Source organism: Astatotilapia calliptera, chromosome 3, assembly GCF_900246225.1.
Source record: "Astatotilapia calliptera chromosome 3, fAstCal1.2, whole genome shotgun sequence".
Lineage (NCBI taxonomy): Eukaryota > Metazoa > Chordata > Actinopteri > Cichliformes > Cichlidae > Astatotilapia > Astatotilapia calliptera.
Genome location: NC_039304.1, coordinates 5,479,587 through 5,503,833, shown reverse-complemented (window position 1 = coordinate 5,503,833; position 24,247 = coordinate 5,479,587). Strand labels below are relative to the sequence as shown.

Genomic DNA, 24,247 nt, shown 5'->3' with positions numbered 1-24,247 from the left:
AGGGTTTTATGTTGCAGGATGGGGGGAATCTAAATAAATTTAAGACATGTATTTGCAGCATTAAACTAGAATTTCACATTTAAAACAAATAAACACTGCCTATTTGTGTAATTATGTTACATTTGTGACTATAATTTTACAGTCTTTTTATGTGGAAAAATTAAATACATTTTCCATTAAAAAATAATGTTATTCATATCTACAGGGCCTAGCCAGTCCTTAAATGCCACATGTTGAGTCGACATTGTGGCAATCCTTCACAGACTACATCTAAGGAAAAGGTGAGTTTTCCCTTTCCACTATCACCAAAGTGCTTGCTCATATGGGGTTATATGATTGTTGGGTTTCTCTCATAGAGTAATTGGGCATAAAGGGGCATTTTCCCCCAAAAGCTTCAATCCAGCCTGATGTCTTTTTACAACCAGAGAAGCCATTGGAAAGAAGTTTAAGGCACTTCTGCATTGGCGTCACGTGGGTGGGATTAGACTTTGATTTTTAGCCCTTATTAAAAATAAATACACATGAAACACAGAAGAAAAGGCCTAACCCATTTATTAGTCTCATGGTATCCCTTTAACACCGATAGCTTACAAATGATTTTAATGGATATTGAAGGGATAGTAGGTGATTTATCAACAATTAATTAGGGCTAAGCTTCCACTAATAAACCTTTTCAACTGGTACCTTGTTAGAAAAACAATACAGTCGTAGGGGAATACAACCCTTCTTTCAGACTATTCTGTATTGTTATTGCCAAATCATTTGTAATGATAAAAGGCCTGTAACACAGTGTTTAGGTCACAACAGCACCATATAATTCTACAATAAGAATAAGTTCTATTGCCATATAACGATAAATGTCCTCCAGCTCCATCAGTGTAAAACATTGTTAAAAACTCTTCACTGCAGCAATAAACACATTGGAGCAGCTTTATTCTGCCAGTGCTTGATGTCAATTTTTGCTTTGGGAATTCTCACATTTCCATTTGTCAGATTTCCCCACAGAGCTTGGCCACTTTCCACCGGCCTTCCTACCCACAACTCCCACTCAGTCAAACTCACCCTTCCCCTGGGCTTTTATTTTCAGGAGAGCTACACAGACACAAAAGCATCCCTGTAACCCCCCCCCCCCCCCCACACACGCATACACACACCATCCTGCTGCACCCTGCTGTAACAACGCTAATTGTGTGTGATTTGTTTACTGTGCAAGGCAAATGTCTTAATTGTTGTCAGAGGAAAGGTGGGACAAAGAAAAGGGATGAAAAGCATTTACGTGTGCGTGTTAGTGTGGATAGCGTGCACAGGCTGGTACGCTTGTGTGTGGAGATAAGAGGTAATAATGCACTGTCATATCAAGAAATCAAGCAGCACATATATAATATTAAATACATAAGGTTTTCAGCCAGATCTGTCTATCCAGATGTATGCATACAACAACATATTGCATCATGAAATTACATAAGTGGGAAGGACTGCCTGGGACAGATTGGTGAGCTGTCCATGGCACATTAGAATAGAATAGAATTCAACTCAGTGCTTAGCAATAATATAGATATATTACAAAATGGGTCTATTATAGGTATGAGGGTACAAAATATGGGTCTATTATGGGTATGTTACAATGTACACGGTATGAAGGTGTGTTATGAATATCCTATAATTATAAGTATGTACAGGCTGTAGTGAGTGTAAAAGCTATGTACAGGATATAAATATGAAAACTATACAGAAATACAAATATGAACTGTACAAGTTATAAACAGTTGTCAACAGATCAGCCATCTTGAAAATTCATGATTTCTACTATTTTCAAGATCCCGCAAGAAGATATAATTTTCTGAGATAAAGATTAGGTTTGCAATTGTGTAACTCATTTAACTTCAGTTTTAAACTTATTAATTTGCACAATGTAAAAATACACAAAAAATGTCAAAGATAATAAATAACAGTTCAGTAGGAGGCAAAATGTCTAGTGAACTTATCTTGAAGCCTCCTCCTAATTAATCATACAAAAGTAAGACAAAAATAATATCAAATTTAGTTTCAAATCACACATGTATGACAATGTTTTTGGAACATAATATACAAACTTTTTTTGTTAGACATACTTTTCAAACAGACGCATGGCGCTGTAGTTTGAATGGATGAATTTGGTAGCCTAAAAATTGCCCTAAGTAAAGGTAGAAAAGTGCATTATAAATTCCACAGTATGTTAGATCTTACGACTCTCACTCCTATTACAAGTGGTACGTATGATTCTCTTTAAGCAAACCTAATGAGAACAACAAAGTCGTTCAGGTGAAAGTGAAGAGGAGTTATGTTTGTGAAAGTTGACAGAGGAGAAAAGACACAAGAGTGTAGTGAGTGGAGCAGATAATAACTATTAAATATAGGGAGTGCAGAATTATTAGGCAAATGAGTATTTTGTCCACATCATCCTCTTCATGCATGTTGTCTTACTCCAAGCTGTATAGGCTCGAAAGCCTACTACCAATTAAGCATATTAGGTGATGTGCATCGCTGTAATGAGAAGGGGTGTGGTCTAATGACATCAACACCCTATATCAGGTGTGCATAATTATTAGGCAACGTCCTTTCCTTTGGCAAAATGGGTCAAAAGAAGGACTTGACAGGCTCAGAAAAGTCAAAAATAGTGAGATATCTTGCAGAGGGATGCAGCAGTCTCAAAATTGCAAAGCTTCTGAAGCGTGATCATCGAACAATCAAGCGTTTCATTCAAAATAGTCAACAGGGTCGCAAGAAGCGTGTGGAAAAACCAAGGCGCAAAATAACTGCCCATGAACTGAGAAAAGTCAAGCGTGCAGCTGCCAAGATGCCACTTGCCACCAGTTTGGCCATATTTCAGAGCTGCAACATCACTGGAGTGCCCAAAAGCACAAGGTGTGCAATACTCAGAGACATGGCCAAGGTAAGAAAGGCTGAAAGACGACCACCACTGAACAAGACACACAAGCTGAAACGTCAAGACTGGGCCAAGAAATATCTCGAGACTGATTTTTCTAAGGTTTTATGGACTGATGAAATGAGAGTGAGTCTTGATGGGCCAGATGGATGGGCCCGTGGCTGGATTGGTAAAGGGCAGAGAGCTCCAGTCCGACTCAGACGCCAGCAAGGTGGAGGTGGAGTACTGGTTTGGGCTGGTATCATCAAAGATGAGCTTGTGGGGCCTTTTCGGATTGAGGATGGAGTCAAGCTCAACTCCCAGTCCTACTGCCAGTTTCTGGAAGACACCTTCTTCAAGCAGTGGTACAGGAAGAAGTCTGCATCATTCAAGAAAAACATGATTTTCATGCAGGACAGTGCTCCATCACACGCGTCCAAGTACTCCACAGCGTGGCTGGCAAGAAAGGGTATAAAAGAAGAAAAACTAATGACATGCCCTCCTTGTTCACCTGATCTGAACCCCATTGAGAACCTGTGGTCCATCATCAAATGTGAGATTTACAAGGAGGGAAAACAGTACACCTCTCTGAACAGTGTCTGGGAGGCTGTGGTTGCTGCTGCACGCAATGTTGATGGTGAACAGATCAAAACACTGACAGGATCCATGGATGGCAGGCTTTTGAGTGTCCTTGCAAAGAAAGGTGGCTATGTTGGTCGCTGATTTGTTTTTGTTTTGTTTTTGAATGTCAGAAATGTATATTTGTGAATGTGGAGATGTTATATTGGTTTCACTGGTAAAAATAAATAATTGAAATGGGTATATATTTGTTTTTTGTTAAGTTGCCTAATAACTATGCACAGTAATAGTCACCTGCACACACAGATATCCCCCTAAAATAGCTAAAACTAAAAACAAACTAAAAACTACTTCCAAAAACATTCAGCTTTGATATTAATGAGTTTTTTGGGTTCATTGAGAACATGGTTGTTGTTCAATAATAAAATTATTCCTCAAAAATACAACTTGCCTAATAATTCTGCACTCCCTATAAAGCCACATAACTGCCACTATTCTAGGCTTTACTGTGGGAAGAGGCTAATGGATAATGTAACCACTAAGAATGGTTTCTTTTGTTTAACTTGACTTTCAACATTTCAACAAGGTAGCTAGCAGAGCAGCTTACTGTGTCGAGCTCTGCAACCATGACATGACTGAGTCAAGTGTTATTGGCTGTAAGTCAGAGCTGGAACACCAACAGTCAATTTGTTAGCGAAGCTAGCAGGCTGAAAGAACACAGAGTCTAGTTTTTGTTACAGTATAAATATTTCATGACCAGTCTATGATATATACTTATTCAAGTATACTAATCAGAATAATATCAAAAATAAAATGTTAGCTTAATATGTTTGGCTTGCTGTTTGTCAAAATCAAGAGCCAAACATGAAATTCTGTGATGAAACAGTTGTTTTCTTGGCTGAACTGGAATCTTGGAAAAGTGGGGTCATTTTGAAAGTTCAAGTGGCTAATAGGTGTTTTCAAATTAATGCCTCAAGTGGGACAAACAATGAAATGTTTGTGCTTCAGTGCTACAGTTTTCTGCTGCAGTACTTATGTTGCTGTTGTGACACTGAAGTGCTTGTCTGATGGTCACATAGCTTCGATTTGGAAAGTGTCCACCCTCCACTGCTGTGTTCATCCTCTTCACACATGAAAAATGAAGCCAACACTTCAACAAGAACAGAGCAAGAAGTTGAACAGACACAACTTAGCAGACTAACAGTCCACAGGTGAGAAATTATTTTAAGGTAGTCAATATTTTAAATGTGATATATCACATTTACTACCAATAATATTCAATGATCATCGTTTAAGCCAAATAAATGTCAAGGGGTAATTTCTAAACCAAACTACACTGGACATTCAGGCAGCTCCATGTAACTAACTGATATATTAATGAGTCCAGACAAACACGGATGTAATTTGCAACTTGGTTCATTGGTGAAGGCACTAAATAACATAGTATTTCTACTTTAACTGATGTTTTCTGTACATTTTAAACCTAATTTTACCTTATTTGTGTTTTTATTGTTTTATTTGAGACAAAAGATCAGCAAAGACAATACAAAAGACGTAAATCACCAGAAATTATAAAACAGATGGGCATTTCTTTCAGTGATTCCAGAAAGAGGAATCTCTTATTTCACTTGGAGCAGACTTGGTTAATGTTACCATTCAGTGTTTTGTTGAATGAGTAAGTGAAACCCAGCATACACAGAACAATACAGCGAATGTGACAAAGAGGTGACAGGACTATTTATACACAGGAAACTGATTGAAGATGAGACACAGGAGGGGAAGGAGATGTAGGTTAAAAAACACTGAAGACAGCCAGACAACCAGGAAGTCACAACTAAAACAAGATGCCTGAAAAACTATCAGAATCAAGAAACAATCCAAAAGGCACTAACAAAACACAGAGACAAGAAACCTCAAGATAAACACAATACACTCAGGAGGCAATACTGACGGAAAACAAGATATCACTGAAGTGAGATGTGTCACAAGATTAGTAAACCCAAGGCAGGAACCTAAAGCTAAGACACAAAAATTGAAGCTCCAAACATTAAAGCAACAATAAAACTACACTGAAACCAATAATCGGTAATATTAACCAAGAGGCCAGACCTCAAAAACATGACCAGTCCCTTACCTAGAGTCCTTTCCTTTATTGTTTATTCCCTTATAAACAATAAAGGAAGGATTCTGGATCAGCACCATGATGCAAACGTGTGGCCATAGTATATATATAGTATTCTGGAGAAGGTATAAAGTGTCACTGTATGTGCATGTGTGTGCATGTGTTTTATGTGTACAGATTTTTTTGTTATATTCTTACAGCACCACAACAAGACCTTTCTTTTGCCCTTCTGGTTCTAGTTTATTAGGACGGATATTAGACCCCGAGTGATTTATGATTTATGACCTAGGAAATAATAAAGGAAGTAATAAAACATAGGGTAGCCATAGAAATATGATATTAATAAACAATATAATATTAATATAATTATGATATTTCATAACTTTTTAATTTTAAATTTTTTCAAAAAATATGATCAAGCAAAAATATACATTTTTTATCATCAAAACCAATTTTCTCATTTCAAGCCAAAAAATAAGTTTTTACTTTTTTTATGGCCAAAAAATGCCATCTGTTCGACCCATGCTGTGTGTGAAAATGTGTTAAACCATAGTAAAAGTGCTTTTTTGAACTTGTGCTTTTGTAACAGTGAGGATGGCGACAGTTACAGGCTGCATGCCCCGAGGGAAAAGTTTATTACATTTTATTTGCATTTGTTTGAATCAAACTAGGAAATTCAGAGTCTGATTCACAAACTCTCGTGATCCCAAACAACCCCCAAGCATAAGCTCACCGCGGCTCCCACCTAACCCAGAGGATTTGCATCTTCTTTTTGTTTTCATATTTTCATTTGTATTTAATTGTGTTGTGGTTTGCAGTTTTTTGTGTTGTTTCACTTTAAATTTGTTTAAAAGGAAAAAGCTGAACATTTATATAGTTAAAAGTTGAACTGTGACTAGTTGGTTTTTGTATTATATGATTTATTTATTACATTTGATGTGGAGTGAATAAATAAAAGTATATTTACGGTGGCCCCTAGAGACAAAGCGCGTACAAACTTCAAAACACGTACGAACTCGGAAGCACGTACAAAACACAACAGAAGTGCTCCAGGATGCTATGCTAGGCGCAGTGTTGAGCTTTTGTTACCTAGTGGCTACACAAGCCAGCAAGTACCAACGACCTGATTTGGTGTGTGGTAGTAACATTTAAATGAACATTGATTTTTTAATTATTTGAATATATATGAGTGCTTGTGTATAAATACACAAACCATACACATAGGCTTTCAATTGTGTAATTTAAGTGATCTAGGTAGCTCTGTTTTGGAAGTTCAGTTAACTCTAGGAATGTGTTTTGGAGTTTGTACGTGTTTTGTCTCTAGGGGCCTCCACATATATTTATATATAAACATATATAAATATAACCACTTTTTTTACATTAGTAATTCTTTTTGTGCATAATTTTATATTATTGTTAATAATAAATTAATTAAAGCAACAAAACAACCTGAAGATCCGGTTCGGAGCCGAAAGAGTCGGCTCTTTTTAGTGAGGTGAGCCTAAAGAGCTGTTCTCTAAAAAGAGCATCCCATCACTACTAGCAAAATGCTGCCTATCTCTTTTCGAAACTTTGCGCCCGAGAGCAACTCGCCTACCTTCAGCGGCTACCAATCACATATCACGGGGGCGGGCCCGGTGGGTCCGACACAGCCAATCGGCAACAGGTCCGATTTTGATGAAGAAGGTGTCTATAAAAATTACACATGGTGCAAGAAAAACATCATCTTAAAAACTTATTTGTATGTTATAATCTGACATAGTTTTAAAAGCATACGAATAAAAGTTTTGAAAAAAAGAAAAAAAAATCATGTTCTTTGACGATCACATTACATATATCACATTTTCAAAGCATAACGTAGGGAGCAAAGCGTTCACAAAACAGTTTTAGAGAACTTACACACGTTTACTTTTTCCACAGTGCTTGTATTCCACTTGCAAAACTATGTACTTTTCACCATAAGACACAATAACTCACAATGATCTAAGACCAGCCATGAAATGTCCGTCGCTTCTTCACAATCATTTGTCCCCGCTGCTGCCCTCAGATCCAAATGCAGTCTTCTGTACTGGTGGTTAAAATGGGTCTTTTGGTGGTTCATGAAAAATATCTCAAAAGCGATGTTGGTGAGGGGACCACAAACACTGGGTTGCAGAGCAGTTGGTAAGGACTTGTATATTTCTGGAGAGTTTGCAAAATCTCAAAAGCTGTCTTGGTCGTGCTCCTGATTGGATATGTGGAGCCCGGCTCTGATATCTCACTGATGAAAGTAGGCACGCCTCAGAGGCGGAGTTTGTCTTGGGCGCAATCTTTCGAACGAGACTCGCAGCATTTCAGGCAAAATCAGGCTGGAAACAACATGTGGTCACTCGGGGTCAAAATCCAAGCAGAGCTGGTGTTCCGCAGGGATCAGGTTAACACATCTGGCTTAAATCAGAGTCTAAATATAAAGAAAAACAAAAATAGTTTTAAACACGCAAACTAGTGAAATATCAAAGGAGCATAACATAACAATAACAAGATGATATGAGATACCTGATGAGGCCATGATAGGTGATGTAGACATGTAATGTATAAACTGTCACGGGAGTTAAACTAGAGTTTTTAGATATTTTTTAAAAAAGTGTATTGTACGTGTTACAAACCATTGTGATATTTTTTGAAATGAAAGGATTGACAGAATGGTCAAAAGGAAAATGCAAAAATGTAGTTAGACAGGAAGATTAACGCTTACCGATTGATATGCACAGAGGGAAAGCGACGCCAGTTTTTGATCTGGCTGGAGACTAGTGATGTGCGGATCGATACTGAAATATCAATTCCTCCGATACCAGTCATTTATGTTCTAGAATTGATTCTCACATTAAAATATGGATATTTTAGTAACTTAGGGTAAATTTGTAGTTTATCATTAACAGGAACACAGTGGAAATAACCTATTTCATTCGGATTGTCTACAATTGGAAGGAACTACTTCCTCTTCCGCCTTTCATAGTCATGTGCGAAATATGGCTGTATAAATGTGGCAGACCCTTGGCGTGCGCACTCACAACAATGGCTGAGCGTAATTGGAGTTATGTGCGGACGTATTTTACATCCACAAACAGCCGAGACGTGGTTTGCGATACATGTGGCAAGAAAGTGAGGTGCTGTGGCAACACCACAAATTTGTCAATTTGAGAACCGGCTCTTTCGGCTCGCCTGACTAAAAAGATGAGTCGGCTCGACTCTTTCGACTCCGAACCGGATCTTCAGGTTGTTTTGTTGCTTTAATTATTTTATTATTAACAATAATATAAAATTATGCACCAAAGGAATTACTAGTGTAAAAAAAAAAAAAAGTGGTTTTATTTATATATGGCTTGAAATGAGAAAATTGCTTTTGATGATAAAAATTGTATATTTTTGCATGATCATATTTTTTGAAAAAATTGAAAATTAAAGAGTTATTAAATATCATAATTATATTAATATTATATTGTTTATTAATATCATATTTTGTATGGCCACCCTATGTATTATTACTTCCTTTATTACTTCCTAGGTCATAAATCACTGGGTTTGGGTCTAATATCCGTTCTTTTATTTCCCACTGTTGTTTTTTTTTTTAAATTGGTTGCCTTATGGTTCCAAGCATTGTCGCCATTCTTTGCATTTTATTATTATCTCATAACACTTCTTTAATCAGCCACCATCTCTCCTATGGCGATTCCATATTGGATTCTTGATGAACGTGGGTTGTTGTTATTCAGCCTGGTCCCCCTTTTAACTTTGAGCACCTGCCCCCTCAAACATCACTGCATAGCCGTGCCTTGAGGTAACTCTTGTAAAATGATGCAATATAAATAAAACTGAGTAAATTGAACAGTGGGGAGGAAGAACTCCCTTCTAAAAGCAAAAGACCTTAAGTGGAAACAGGCTCAGGGAGGGCCTACTATGTACCGTGACTATTGTGGTTGATCAGGTGAGAAAAGAGGAACATAGAGACTATGACCAGTAAACAGGGCTAAACACACGCTACCGGAGAGTGTATAATAAGGTGCATCAGCTTTGCAGTGATATTTTTTGCCTGCTATCCAAAGCATGAAATTAAACATTATAATGTAATGTAAATGACTACGGCAGACCCAGTGGCATTTTGATCACTTTCATTAATACTTTGAGGGTGGCTGTCCACAATACACACAGAGCTCTCCCGCTGCCAGCTCTACATAACAACCACAACAACAACATTCGCCAAAAACTCAGAACTTTTAAGCCGGCGAGGCGTGATTGCAGATGCCGCTCAGGTGGGTCAATCGCACCTGCAGCAGCATCTGCAAAACCACGCCCCGCCACATGTAACTTATACTGAAACATCCTATTTACATCACTGAATGCTTTCTGCTTTGTAACTGATTTGTACATTACTGAAGGCTTTACAAACTAAGACATCTCTTATTACTGCCTAATTCAGATCCCTAGTTTGAAACTAGCAGTTATGAGAATTTAAGTGGGTGATGCAATTCACTGCTAGTACATTACTAAGCTTAAAGACCCCGGGATCTTCTGAGAACAAATTCTTTTCATTTGACTGAAGTTTTGCATTTAGCAGTTATGCAGCACCAGAGCACTCTCCCTCTCCATTACACAAAGTGATGGGCTGTACAAATAGTGCTGTTGACAGGGTCCCTCTCCCTCTTTGTGCGCGTTCAGCGCTCACTGTATGAGCTGCTCTCAGAGAAATACCAAAAAAAAGAATGAAAGTGCTCCTCCGAGAACCCGGCTGTCCTGCAAGTGTCACTAACACTGTGAAAGAGTCCCTCCAGGCTTTGTTGTCCATAGCATGCACTCTCCTCGCTGATTCTCATGTCACCGAAACTGCTCCCAGGCCATTCATTAAAATATGTACTTGAATGCCCCCTGCTGGTGGCCTACACACTATGCCCATCAAACTCTGTGGCAATCATCTGACCCAAGCGAACTATTTTCCTGCCCTCGATCTGATCTGTGTAAACAAACATCCCCTTGGTAATACTGTGAAGGTCTTGTTAGTCTTGTTGGATGGGAAGTAAAAGGGCTTGGAGTGAATCCCCACACATGAATAATTGAACAACCTTGAATATGTTGTCTTCCAGTTTGCGCAAAAAACAAAAAAAACAACAAACTTTCAATCTGTATCCACCCGCCGGCTCTCGACCTTTCTTCCAGTATGAGCAACTTTGAAGTGAGGTTTATTTTCCTCTGTGCCCTTGTGTTCATGCTCTCCTTCAGTGCCTAGGCCCCTCATTTGTGCCTGACTACCATCAGCCGCCTCCAATTCCTTTTTCTGCTATTTTGGCACATTAGGTTTAGAGGCGAGTTGCTGCAACATCACTGGTAAACAAACAGTCTGTCTGCTGCACTATCCCCAAGGCTGGGGGCTCATCATGATTATTCATGAGGACTAAAGCCTTAACCCAAATAGGCGCCTGACAAACACACTCATCGTGTCGCCTCTATCAAACTTTGGAAAAGAAGAAAGACTGAAGAGCGGCAAGAATGAGGGTCAACAAAATAGATGAGACCTATCAAAAAAATCAGTTAGGAGCCTGTGTGAATACATGAAAAATTAACCTTACAATATAAAGTCCCTTGAAGCAATTGCTGTTGTGAACTGAATCTGTTCTGCTTGTCCATCTCAGAGTCGTGGCTGTGCTGGACCCTATCCCAGCTGTGACTGAGCGAAAAGGTGGGGTACACCCTGGAAAGGTCACCATTGTGTTGCATTATAGAGTTATAATTCTCTATGTGAATGGAGACTGGGACATAAAACTCCATGCATAGACCTGTCAAATCTGAAAGTGCTTTAAATGGGTCAGTGACTTTGTAGCAAAATAAAATTTAGTAGTATGTCCACCAAAGTTCAAACTGCATGCATATGTGCTTGACAGTGCGTTCATGCTCACCTCGAGTTTCCTTTTACGGGGTGTTTAGAGTGCTTTTTAATGCACTTAAGTTTGTAAGCCAGCTTCAAGTTGTAGTTAGTTGCACCAAATTAAAAGTTGTTCATTATGAAAAAAGAGCTCACTTAATAATAATGTATTTTTTAATAGATATAACTGTCGAAAAGAAATGTTTTCCTTCTGAAATGTAAATAAAAGTATGCTTTGGTTTTTCCAACAATGCTTAACAGCCTCAGGGTGTAATAACTCCCTGTTGTAAACTTCAGATTACTGAGATTGTGCCTCGGATAACATCTCAATAGCTTGAGGAGAAGCAGCCCTTTCTGGCTGACTGTACTCTGCACCAAGTGCTAAACTTAACTCAGCTTAAATTCAGATGTCTCAACAAAAGCTGCTAGAATGCGAGAACATCTTGGTGAAAAGCCTTGAACATGCTTTTACACATGAAAAAAGAAACTGGGTTAAAGCTTCTGTCTGATGGTTTTAGTCAGTGAGAGTAGCTGCTGCTAAGCTTTCAGCAGCACCAAGCTGCCTGAGTCAAAAATGTTTAAAGAGGTTCATTAATGACAGACATCAAAGTCTGACACTGAGCAGCCTCATCAAAGCAGAAACAAGAAGGATCTGTGCTCCACCTCATGAAACAAACCCCCTCCTAATGAGGAAGAGCCAACATGTCTGCTCCGCTTACTGCAAAATGGAGTCATTTCCCTCCTCACTTTTCCAGCCCTTTAAGGCAGTGACAGAGAAATGTGAACAGGTGGAGTCACAGGGCTGGGGGGGGGGCAGAGAAAATGGCAGGCTGATCAATTAGCTCCACCTTGTCAGATGTGCTCTGAAAGAAGAGGAGGACGACAGAGGAAATGAAAAGGAACTTGAATTGTGTGTGTGACATAAAGAGACAGAAAAATGATGCAAGGTTTAATTTCATGTAGAATGAAGCTGATTCGCTGATGGGAAGCAGACAGAGTGACAACACATCTTCAAATACCAGGCTGTAAGTGGAAATGTCATTCACAGGAGCACGGTGGAAGATATAGGCAATTTGACTGTCACAACTCTCATAATGGAGCCACATTTCACCTATAACTGCTCACAAGTTTGTGTGTGCATGTGTTTGTCTGCTCAAATAAATGAAAAAGGAACGCGTTTTAATCAGAGTATAGCATCAGGTCGATTAAACTTCTGAGACCCGGTCAGTCACTTTCAGCTGACTGCAACAGGTGCAGTAAAGGGGCAACAATGAGCAGGGCCGTGCAGAGAGGTTTAAAGGGACGGGTGCTCAAAGTTAAAAAGGGGCACATTGAACCAGGCTGAATAACAACAACACATTCATCAAGAATCTAATATGGGCAACAAGGCAAAGCAAACGTAGCCGATGTTTTACCTGATGGGTACAATGTTGCTGTTGAGGGGTTGCTGTGGATAGTGCTGGAGGGCAGGGCTGTGCTGATCTGAGACTGTAAACATTAAAAAGTCCACAGGAGAGATGGTAGCTGATTAAACAAGTGTCATGAGATAATAACAAAATGCAAAGATTGGTGACAGCGCTTGGAACCATAAGGCAACAAAAAACTGTGAGAAATAATTTAGGCTCTGCCTGTGAATCACTCTTTGCTTCTCTTCTTCCTTCCATCCCATCATTTCATATATATCTCTCCACTTGCTATGTGAGAACAAGGCACAACTTGCTATTGCAATAAACTATAATTTAATTATCCACATCTAACAACTCTTGCACTTAATCTAAATGATGACAGAAAAATGTTATAGCCCTGCCTTTAGTAGCCTCACACAGCTCCTACTGTTTCCTCCTCATGTCCTTACCAGGCATGTCTGGACAATGTTATATCATGAGTAATATTTTTTTTAAAAATCCATCTAAATAAAACACACACATGCACGCACACACAGTGACATTTTTAGACCTTCTTCAGAATACTGAATATACTGTGGGCATCATGGTGCTGATCCAGAATCCTTACATTATTATTTATTACTAGAGCTACAATAATAAAGCAATGAGGAGGGGGAAGCAATAAATATGAAATAATGTATTTATGATGATTCCATTTGTTTCACTATCCACTCTGTGCAGGGGCAAAGCTTATTACTTTTTTAAACTGTAGTGATACAATAATTTTACTGCTGTAAAATCCAAATTTTGTCTTATTTAAAATATAAATCTGATATAATCTGCTTCTTAATGTATGTTCTTTAAAATACAGCGTGTGTTTTTTAATATATTATAATTATAATAATGCATAATTATGTGGACATGCATATTAGATCGTTTTTTAGTGAAATATAATCCCTCCAGAAGGGCAGGAAAAGCTCTGTAACTTACTTTAACCCTTGGATGCACAACCTACCAATACCTACACTCTTCCACGAGTGGGGTCAAAAATGACCCCAAATAGAATTAATGCATTTTGCTACAAACTCGGTTGTTATTCTTCAAAAGCTTTAAAACGAAGAGTTGTAACATTCTCATATTTGAGGTATTCCTCATAAAACATGTTTGTGACATGAGGCACTTTACATTTTTATTTATTTTTTCATTAATTTTAAGAAATTGCAGTTTTTCTATCGCTTGTATCACTTTTGTATGCTTGCTCTGCATATACTGCAGAAGCTGGGTCTTCCCTCTGAAAGGCACAAGTTGTTCATCCACTGTAACACAATCACTGAGGATGAATTTCTGCCTGCAGTTGACCAGCAACAGGCCCCATATGTAGCAGAAAGCTGCCATGTGGTTTGTTTTCAGTCAGTAGGCTCTGGTCCTCTTGTCATCAAAGTGCAAGAAACGGTCAATATCTTTAAATCTTTGAATTGACATAGTGGCCTTGTACAATGGGTTATGCAGAGGACTCCCAAAAAAACACACCAACTTGTACATCCCAGTTCTTCTCACTTCCTGCAAAAATGGTCAATCAAATGAAGGCCAGGAGCTTTTGTTTGATTACATTTTTCCACTCTTTTCCCCTGTCTGTGGCTACTCTTTGTGCCTCCATGTTTGTGCATGTCAGCACCTCTTCTATTATATTATCAGACATGAACATCTTCCATGCACTTACTGGGGAGAAAGTACTAAACCCAGGTGCAAGCCCTGGCTGACTAATTCAGAATATTGTGGCCAGAGCAGTAAGAGGGGCTCATTCTGTTAGACTCAATATCCATTTCCTCTTCAGAGGACTCCTCTGTACCTGACTAGTCTTGTTCGGGGGGAGGGGGACGACAATAGTCTGGGTCCTCTATATCTGAGATGTCAAATTCTGAGTCAATGCCTCCGATGGGCTCTTCATCCCATCCGTCCTGGATCATTTGTAGGGCAAGGTCCACAGCTGGCCTCGTAGCAGCCATGTTACTTTAAATATTAAAAAAAAAAAACCAAACATCAGAAAGGTCAATGTTTGAAATGCACAGGAAACTATAAACAGGGCTGCACATAAGTGGTCCACAGGTGTGCAATCGTTGTTAAAATAAAAGACGTGCACCAGATAAGAAGTTGGAACGTGCGTTTGCGTACATTAAATGTTCTGGAGGAGGACAGACATTTCTTCAGAACTCTTAAAGATGTCGAAGAACCAAGCTCCATAAGCAATTACTTTGGTGTTCCTCCACGGCAAAAGAAGCGCGTAGTCTCTGAATTTCCGGGAATACTTTTATTTTGACAGCGAATGCACACCTGCGGACCACTTATGTGCAGCCCTGACTTTAAATCGTGTATGTTACTGTGTAAAAATTAATTCTTGATCCATCAGAAGTATAAGTGGGACAGTCAGAGTTGCTAAGAATGAAAGTTTCATAGAAAATCCATAGGAACTGCTTGGGGTCATTTTTGACCCCACTTGTGGAAGAGTGGGGTAGTGATACAAAAACTGCATTTTTTTAAAAATTAATGAAAAAATAAATAAAAATGCAAATGGCCTCATGTTACAAACATATTTTATGAGGAATACCAGGAATATGAATATATTACAACTTTGCATTTTAAAGATTTTGAAGAAAAATGACCCCACGGGTGCATCTAAGGGTTAAAACTAAATATGTTCCCTAAAACGGTGACAGAGCTACAGACCCATGACAGCCTTACACAGGTAGCCAGCAGCTATGACCAGCACTACTTGTGCAGTTAATAAAAGGACAGGTAATGTTTGTCGCGCTGTTGCACACACAGCACGCTCGTTTGTTTCAGTTCGTCAGTTGCAACAAGACAGCTTACCAACGTGTACGTAATAAGCCAATACTCCTGGGTGCTACACACTACAGTGTACGCTGTACACCTACTTACTGGTTTTGTGGCATCAGTCTGTGTCTCTGAGTTAACTTGTGTTTCTCCTACAGCTCCGGACCGCAACAAATGCGCGTGCTCTCTGTGAGCTCGTTCCCAGCTCGTAACCAGCGCGTTCTGCCATCAAGGGCGATCATTGGTTAAATGTGATCATGTGACTGATGCAAGCCAGATCCTTTTATTTAGCAAAACTGTGTTAAATATTATTGTTGAGGGGCACAGACAGGACTCCGCACGCACACACACATTAAAAAATAAATAAAGTTGCCTCAACAAAAGGGCACTTTGGGCACCCATCAGGAAAGGGGCGGGTGCTCAAGTTTGCAGGGTAGTGTATGCTTATATGAGAAAGTATAAAAATGAACCACATGTCAGGCTGGACCACTTTACTCAAAAAACTTTTATTTTTGCAGCAATTTATATTTGGCAGTATATAGTTTGACGTGGGACCTTCCTGCCTGCTGGAAACAGGAGAACAGAGCAACAGCAGAACAGAGCAAGCACACAAGAAAAAATATCACATAAATTAGCAGAGTTAGAAGACCTGGTGGCTAGCTAAAGCAACTTAAGCTTGACTTTATGGCCTTTTTCAAAAAAAAACATTGCATTGCCAACCATTTTTATGGATTTTACGGATGACCCCAAATTTATATGTCTATAAAAAGAAATGTTGTCTCCTCTAAGGCACTACTGGAGAATCTGAATGATATCAAAGTGTGTATGCTGCATCTCTCTTGGACCTGGGCCCTCTGTTATGTTAAACCAACAGTGACTAAACTTGGTGTAAAACTGAATGGTTTTTATATATACTAGATTAACAAAAATTGTGCTATTAAAGCTAGTTACTTGAGGCTTTTATCCAAGATCAAATCCACCTCATCTTTTCAAAATTTTGAACGTCTCATTCATGCTTTTATCACAACACAGGCTAATGTGTTTGCCTTAGCAAAGCACGCCTTGCTTGCCTACAGTTAGTCTAAAATGCTCCGGCTCATCTTGTAACTGGAAACAGAAGCACATTTCCTCTGACCTTGCCTCCCCCCGCTGGCTCCCTGTTTGTTTTTAGGATTAATAATTTGGTTTTAAAACCTTTAATGGATCAGCACCACCATACATATCTGAGCTACGAATGATAGCTTTGCCCATGTTAGAGGGCCCCATCATTGTCAGTTTTTAAAGTGCGACATAAAAAGAATTTTTATTCCGAAGCTTTTAACTCAAATGTAAGTGGTGTGTTTTTACCGTCTAATTATTAGCGTCATTATTGTTGTTGTTGTTGTTGTTATTGTATGATGTTTTGGTGCCTTGTACAGCACTTTGCTAAACTTGGTTAAAAAAGTGCTTTATAAATAAAATTGATTTGGATTACCTGACTTAGTAATAAGCCCACTGATTTCCTTACATAAGAGGTTTATGTCTGGCTTATGGGACTACTTTTTTTTTTATGTTTGGTAATGTTTCTGCACTACAAGACTTTATTCAGTTCAGAAATAACACTCTTCGCACTGACTTTAAACAGCTCACAATCACAATTTTATATTTGTTGAATTGTTGAAACATAATCCAGCATTAAAACTTGGTTCAACCTAAATAAGGGCTTTCAGCCCTCCAAACTGCCATCCTATATAGTAGTGATGGGATTTCCCGCTCTTTTTAGAGGCTCTTTCGGCTCTGAACCGGCTCTTCAGGTTGTTTTGTTGCTTTAATTTATTATTAACAATAACATAAAATTATGCACAAAAGGAATTACTAATGTAAAAAAAAGTGGTTATATTTATATATGTTTATATATAAATATATGTGGTGGCCCCTAGAGACAAAACACGTACAAACTCCAAAACACATTTCTAGCGTTAACTGAACTGCCAAAACAGAGCTACCTAGATCACTTAAATTACACAATTGAAAGCCTATGTGTATGGCTTGTGTATTTATACACAAACACTCATATATATTCAAATAATTTAAAAATCAATGTTCATTTACCTGTTACTACCACACACCAAATCCGGTCGTTGGTACTTCCTGGCTGGTGTAGCCACTAGGTAACAAAAGCTCAACACTGCGCCCAGCATCCTGGAGCACTTCTGTTGTGTTTTGTACGTGCTATGGAGTTTTTAAGTGTTTTGGAGTTTTTACATGTTTTGGAGTTTGTATGTGCTTTGTCTCTAGGGGCCATCATAAATATACTTTTATTTATTCACTCCACAAAAAATTTAATAAATAAATCATATATTACAAAAACCAACTAGTCACAGTTCAGCTTTTAACTATTTAAATTTTCAGCTTTTTCCTTTTAAACAAATTTAAAGTGAAACAACACAAAACACTGCAAACCACAACACAATTAAATATAAATTAAAATATGAAAACAAAAAGAAGATGCATATTCTCTGTCATATGGGCCTGCATGAATAAACTTTCTGAATCCTTTATCATCCGCAACTGAAAATAGTTGTGGATGATTACTATACCTTTCTAATGTGAAGTTGTTGTCCCTGGCTCTCTTTCTCTGTCTCTCCCTCCTGCTCTGCTCCTGTGCTACTGCGTGTAACTACCGCCCCTCCCCCCTCTTCCCAGGCAAAGCACAAGGCTCCTGTGTGGAGTCAAGCGGAAAAAAGTGCGAGAGACGGTGAGAGAAAGAAAAAAAAAAAAAAAACCACAGCTCGCAATAAGCAAGAGCCATTTCCTTCACAACCGACAAATCACTACTATATAGGATTTACGTATAAACGACTTTAAGCTCTAAATCTGTTTTGATGGTTCTGGTTAATTTACTGAGCTGCATGCACTGTTGAGACAAAAAAAAAGAACCTCGGTGATCAGTGACTATAATCTGTCTTTTGATTTTCAAATTAAGAACAAAATCTGAACAGTACATTTTACAATCTTAGGTCTCCCATATGCATCCTTTCTTATATATATATATATATATATTTTTTATCAGGCTGGCTTGATCATTGTAATACTTTGCTCTTAGACCTCCACAAGAACTTTAAATTAACCATTTAAAAATTGCTCTTATTATTCTGCTAATGCTGTTCTTTTTGTTGAAAAACTCAGAATTTTGACTGTATAAACTATCCAAGACATTTTTATTAGTAGTAGACGCCTTAACGCCCACTCACATCCTGGGCCATCTGACCTCAGGAATTCGCATGATAAGGTGGGGCCAGGTTTCACAAAGAGCTCACCCGAAACTCTGGCTGATTGGGACCCACACCCAGTTTCACACCTTGGCTCAGGCGATTAGAGGATCATCAGGGGGTCCTTTTGTCCCTCTGTGGGGGGAAACTCCCACTAGGTTTATATCTGGGACTCTCCACCATTTGACCTTAGAACTGAAGAAGCTTCTCGGATGAGAGGTGAAACGTCTTCAAGCAAGTTAAAGAAGTCCAGACGCTTTTCTTTGCAAGCTCCTTTGACTACAATGACCTGGATGACCTTCACAGACAGACTGAATTAGTACTTTTTTGGTATTAGAGTCTCATTCAGGTCTGTCAGTAACTCTTTAGAAGGATCAGGCTTCCTAGCTGCCTTTCCTCACCAACATGCTCTGCCGTGTTGTACTATTTGATTCTGATACTACTACTACCACTACTACTAATTCAATCGCGTTTTATACACTACAAAATAAATAAAATATACGACTGTGTTTGCTACTTAAACGGTTACGGTTGAATAACCAAGCGATGAGTAACCTTCTGTTTGATAGGGGTTTAAAAAAAACTGTCCTTGCTCTCCTATGCATTTTTCACCTTTAACTTCAACTCAACCGAACTATATTATGTCGTCAAACGCTTTAATAAACACGATTGGCCATCTGCGAGAGTGGGTCTTTTTACTTGTCAGTGATTGGTGCGAATTCCACGCTGCTGACAGCAGGGTTGTACGTCCCGTCAGCGTGTTTTACAAGGAGGTTTGAACTGCACAGCTAATTATTCTGAAAATGGCGAGCTGGTGTGTACGAGCAGTTAGACAGAGCTACTCTTTTGTAGCTTCGCCTGCGCTAACAAGGTAAGGAGTATTTATTGGTGAGTTACGTCCCCTAACATGGGCGTTTTTACAGTAACGACAGGCTTTCATTGGTCAGGTGATGGCTAGCAGAGTTAGCTTTTGTAGGGTTAAATAGTCCCCACAGTTATCATTAACGTGAAAATCCAGATCAAAGAAACGCTTAAATACGTATGTTTGGTAATATAGTGGGTCAAACTGAAGCCCAATCACCGTATAGGTGTGTAATCCCTAGAAACTGGAGGATGATGACATAACCTGACGTATCCTGAAAGTAGTCCATGCTACAGTAAATATCCAGGGGTCTGTTACACACGCTGTTGTGGACGTGGGATTTTTAAAGTTGTATTTATTTGATCTCTTTAATGTACTACACCGTCTTCTGTGTTTCTATGTGGGACTTGACGCAATGCGTATGGACCAAACTAATTTCATATATGTAGATACCTTCCTTACACAAGCCCCTCTTGTGTAACTATAACTTCGTGTTACATTAAATAATGTAATGTCAAGATTAGCGTCAGGTCTCCAAACTTTCCTCGTGGCTAGAGAAAGATGCACATATCCCGCGAAATGGGCTGTTGCAATGAGTTTAACAAAATAAGGCTGACATATATGACATACTAGGCATTTATCATTGAGTGGCAGAAATTCTAAGTTGATCCTCTACCAGTTGAATTGATATTTAATGTCTTATGTATTTAGTACACCTATACAATGACTTTAAATGGCTTGCTGAAGAATATTAAAATTGTGTTCATATGGGGACACTGAATGTGTCATTTTCACACCCTTGTATGCTATGAGGAAACATTTGTATTAGCTCTTTTTCAGGTTTCTGTTATCAAAGTGCTTAGAGTAACACAAGTTATGGACTAAGAAATATTTTAGCACTGTACATCAAAGTGCTTTGGCCACGTCCAATAAAGTCTCTGTGGTGCATATATGGTGTAAATCTTGCTAAAATTTAAGTGTCCTTGCCACCCAGGGGGTCTCCACGATTGTTGTGCATGGCCACCCAGCAGAAGAATGGCCACGGGTCAGAGGAGGAGGCTGAGAAGCCAGAACCAAGCCCAACAGAGAAATCCCTAATGGAGGAGAAAACCCAGCTGGAGGATCAGCTCAAGGACATGACAGTAAGTCAGTGTGGGCTGCAGATCAGCCTCCAGTTCAGTGGTTACCAAAGTTACACTGACCTGGTATAAACATTACCATGTCGATACCTTTTTCTGTACTTCAGCTTTTGTCACGTTAGCTGTTCTTTGTGAAGTTACTGTTCTTCACAGAGCAGCACATACATTTATAATCTATCACTCAAAATAAAAGGCTTGGATTCTCCAGTGGGCATGTGATTAAAGTATTTGGCCCTTTTGAGTTCAAATGAGTTTTAGTCTTAGTGATAGAACATTATAGCCTTTATAAAGGGGCTTAACAAATGTAAGTGCAGTTTTTAATCAGCAGTTTGTTTCCACCTTTGTTTCCAGGAAAAGTACAAGAGGGCATTGGCAGACACAGAGAACCTCAGGACGAGAACTCAGAAGATGATAGAGGACGCTAAATTATATGGTAAGGCCTTGTTTCCATTTAGGCTTTGAGTTTGCACCTGTGGACGCTGGATCTGTTGGTGCAAGCCACTGCCTCGATGTCGTTTCAGCTGGTTCAATACCCTTTGGCTTTGGTTTTTGTAACCTCACACACTTTGTTGCTGCTGTTGCAGCCAGGTTGAAGACATGAGCACATGAACATAGCAATAGTTTGAGACTTTCTATGAGCGGAAAAAGGGATTTCTCTGCTTCTGGTTTTGACAACTTCTCTTCCTTCACCAATGCTGATGTGGTGGTTTTGTCTAAATGGAGATTCTTATCAGTCATCACTGCAGCACCTATTTACACCCTTATCACTAGTATAAACCATCAATGTGCAATGCGGTGAGTAAACAGGTGCACATGATGCACTGTTAGGTTGTAAGGCTAAAATGATCTGCTGTTGCATGTTCCTACCACAAGATGTCAGAAGAGGTCAACTTTAGCCTTGTTAGAAAAAGGATTTTCTTATGTGGTTTAATCCAGTTGTTTTTGTATAGTGACATCATATCTTTTAGACTTTGGTATATGTTGCTAGGTTATACTCAAAATGACTCAAGAAAATGCTGAGTAGTTTAAAAATGATACAAGGTTAGAGTTGATTGTTGATAGAAAAATGCAATATAATTGAAGGTGTAACCTGAATAATTATCCAACATCTTACCCTCACTAGGGATCCAGAGCTTCTGCAAGGACCTGCTGGAAGTTGCAGACATTTTAGAGAAGGCCACAGAGAGCGTGCCCAAGGAGGAGGTGACAAGCCAGAACCCTCACCTGAAGAACCTGTACGACGGCCTGGTGATGACCGAGGTCCAGATCCAGAAGGTGTTCACCAAACACGGCCTCATCAAGCTCAACCCAGATGGCCAGAAATTTGACCCCTATGAGCATGAGGCCCTATTCCACGCCCCTGTCGAGGGTAAAGAGCCTGGCACTGTTGCTGTAGTGACCAAAGTGGGCTACAAGCTTCATGGTCGTACCCTCAGACCAGCTTTGGTGGGTGTAGCCAAAGCTCTCTAGAACTGACACTGTAAGTCTGTAACAGAGCGGGATTAGTATTTCTTTCCTGACTGTTGGTTGACCTCAGGCTCAGCAGACTGCTCAAGGCACCCTACCATCATCTTCTCACGTCTGTCCACACTTCCCCTTCCTAAGGTGCCTCAAAGAGAAGGGGAGCCCAGCTGAACTTTGTATCTGGACAGTGTCCAACAGTTTTTAACAGATACACCATGTATCGCACAGGATTTTTTTTTTTCTTCATTAGTCATGCAAGTTGTGATCTTTGTCTTTTGATCAAGGAAACAAGGACAGGTATTCATATACATAGTTTTCAGAACTATAAATGATAAGAAAAAGTATGAAGTGAGATCGTGAACCCCTGCTTGCAAGACTTTTTGGGCAGAGATGAGGTATAAAATATGTTCACAAAGTGGTTAATGTTGTTATCATTCCAGACTTCATTGTAAAATGCTCATATTAATAACCATATATTAGAATAATAATTAGTTTCATTTTGTGAGAAAGTGAAAGAACAGCACAACAGGAAATGATAGGAAGGTTGACATTTGCACTGTGCTGATAGTGGCTTTCTATCAGCCCTGTTAAAGTAATCCTGGTATTGTGGATGTGATCAGGTGGGGTAAGCCAACTTCAGCCAGTGTAACATCTCTCCCAGAGTTGTGGTGGACTGTGATGTGAGAGCTTTATCTGTCCAGTAGAAGAATTCTGTATATGGACCTTTTTGTCCAAATTGTCATTGCATCCAAATAAACTGGTCAATTTTGAAATCCTTATTGTGGTAGTGTTTGGCTTTTACACACATCTTTAATGGACTGCATTTTAATGAAAGGTGCAGGTAGCTCATGCAACCAGTTCAGAGTCCCTAATCAGTTTACATCTGTAATTAATTAATTAATTATTATTTTCTCTCAAGGATATAATTAGCAGTTGTGTCCATTCTAATATCTAATGCATTTATAACTCCAGAACTGACCTTAGGTTTCTTTAATACCAGAGTAAGCTTGTAAAGCTGTCTGTACTTTTATTTGTTCCATAAACTAACTAAAAGATGTATATGCTTCCCAGATCTGAAAAGTAGGTCACTGTGGAAGTCCCTTAAAGCTTTGTTTCCCGTGGCCAGCAGGGGGAAGTTCTGGTTCCACAAAGCACTGTAAAGAAGTCATGCTTGTGACTTACTTTAGTTACAAAATTCAAGGTTTCAGCTGCTAATTTCTCATATGATTAAATATCACTTCATTTTTTTTAAATGTGCAAAATAAACATCATGTATGCAGACATAGCAAGATGTGCTTCATTGTGGGAATGACAGTCTTCCCCAGCTTCTGAGTCAGAGCCACCCTTTTTCTCATTGTGTGTACATTTTCAGATCACCAGAATGGCAATGCCCTAGGGCAGGGGTATCCAACTCCAGGCCTCAAAGGCTGCTGTCCTGCAGGTTTTACATCTCACCCTGGGTCAACACACCTGAATCAAATGATTAGTTCATTACCAGGCCTCTGGAGGACTTCAAGACATGTTGAGGAGGTCATTTAGTCATTTAAATCAGCAGGACAGGATGATTACAGTAAAAAATAAAAAAAAATTTCCTTAAGAAACTTATTTTTCTTCCTTTTCAGTTTAATAATAATATTAATAATGGATTGCATTTATATAGCGCGTTTAGTTTTAATTCTTACATTTTTTATGGCATGGTTGACACGTTACTACAGTTGTCCATTCTATTCTTGCTTTCTCATATCAAGTCTGCTTTTCCAGTGAAAGGGACCATTGAAACTTCTGTCACCTCATTTATATTCTGCCCTGGTGTGG

General features: G+C 39.0%; 1 protein-coding gene across 1 annotated transcript; it reads left to right on the top strand.

Moving 5' to 3' along the window:
* The first annotated feature begins 19,672 nt into the window (after window positions 1-19,672).
* On the top strand, window positions 19,673-23,209 carry grpel1 (GrpE-like 1, mitochondrial). The gene is made up of 4 exons (XM_026160554.1): window positions 19,673-19,838; window positions 20,824-20,971; window positions 21,320-21,401; window positions 22,092-23,209. Exons 1-4 carry the CDS (start codon window positions 19,771-19,773, stop codon window positions 22,436-22,438), a joined length of 645 nt encoding a protein of 214 aa, XP_026016339.1. The 5' UTR covers window positions 19,673-19,770; the 3' UTR covers window positions 22,439-23,209.
* The last annotated feature ends 1,038 nt before the right edge of the window (window positions 23,210-24,247 follow it).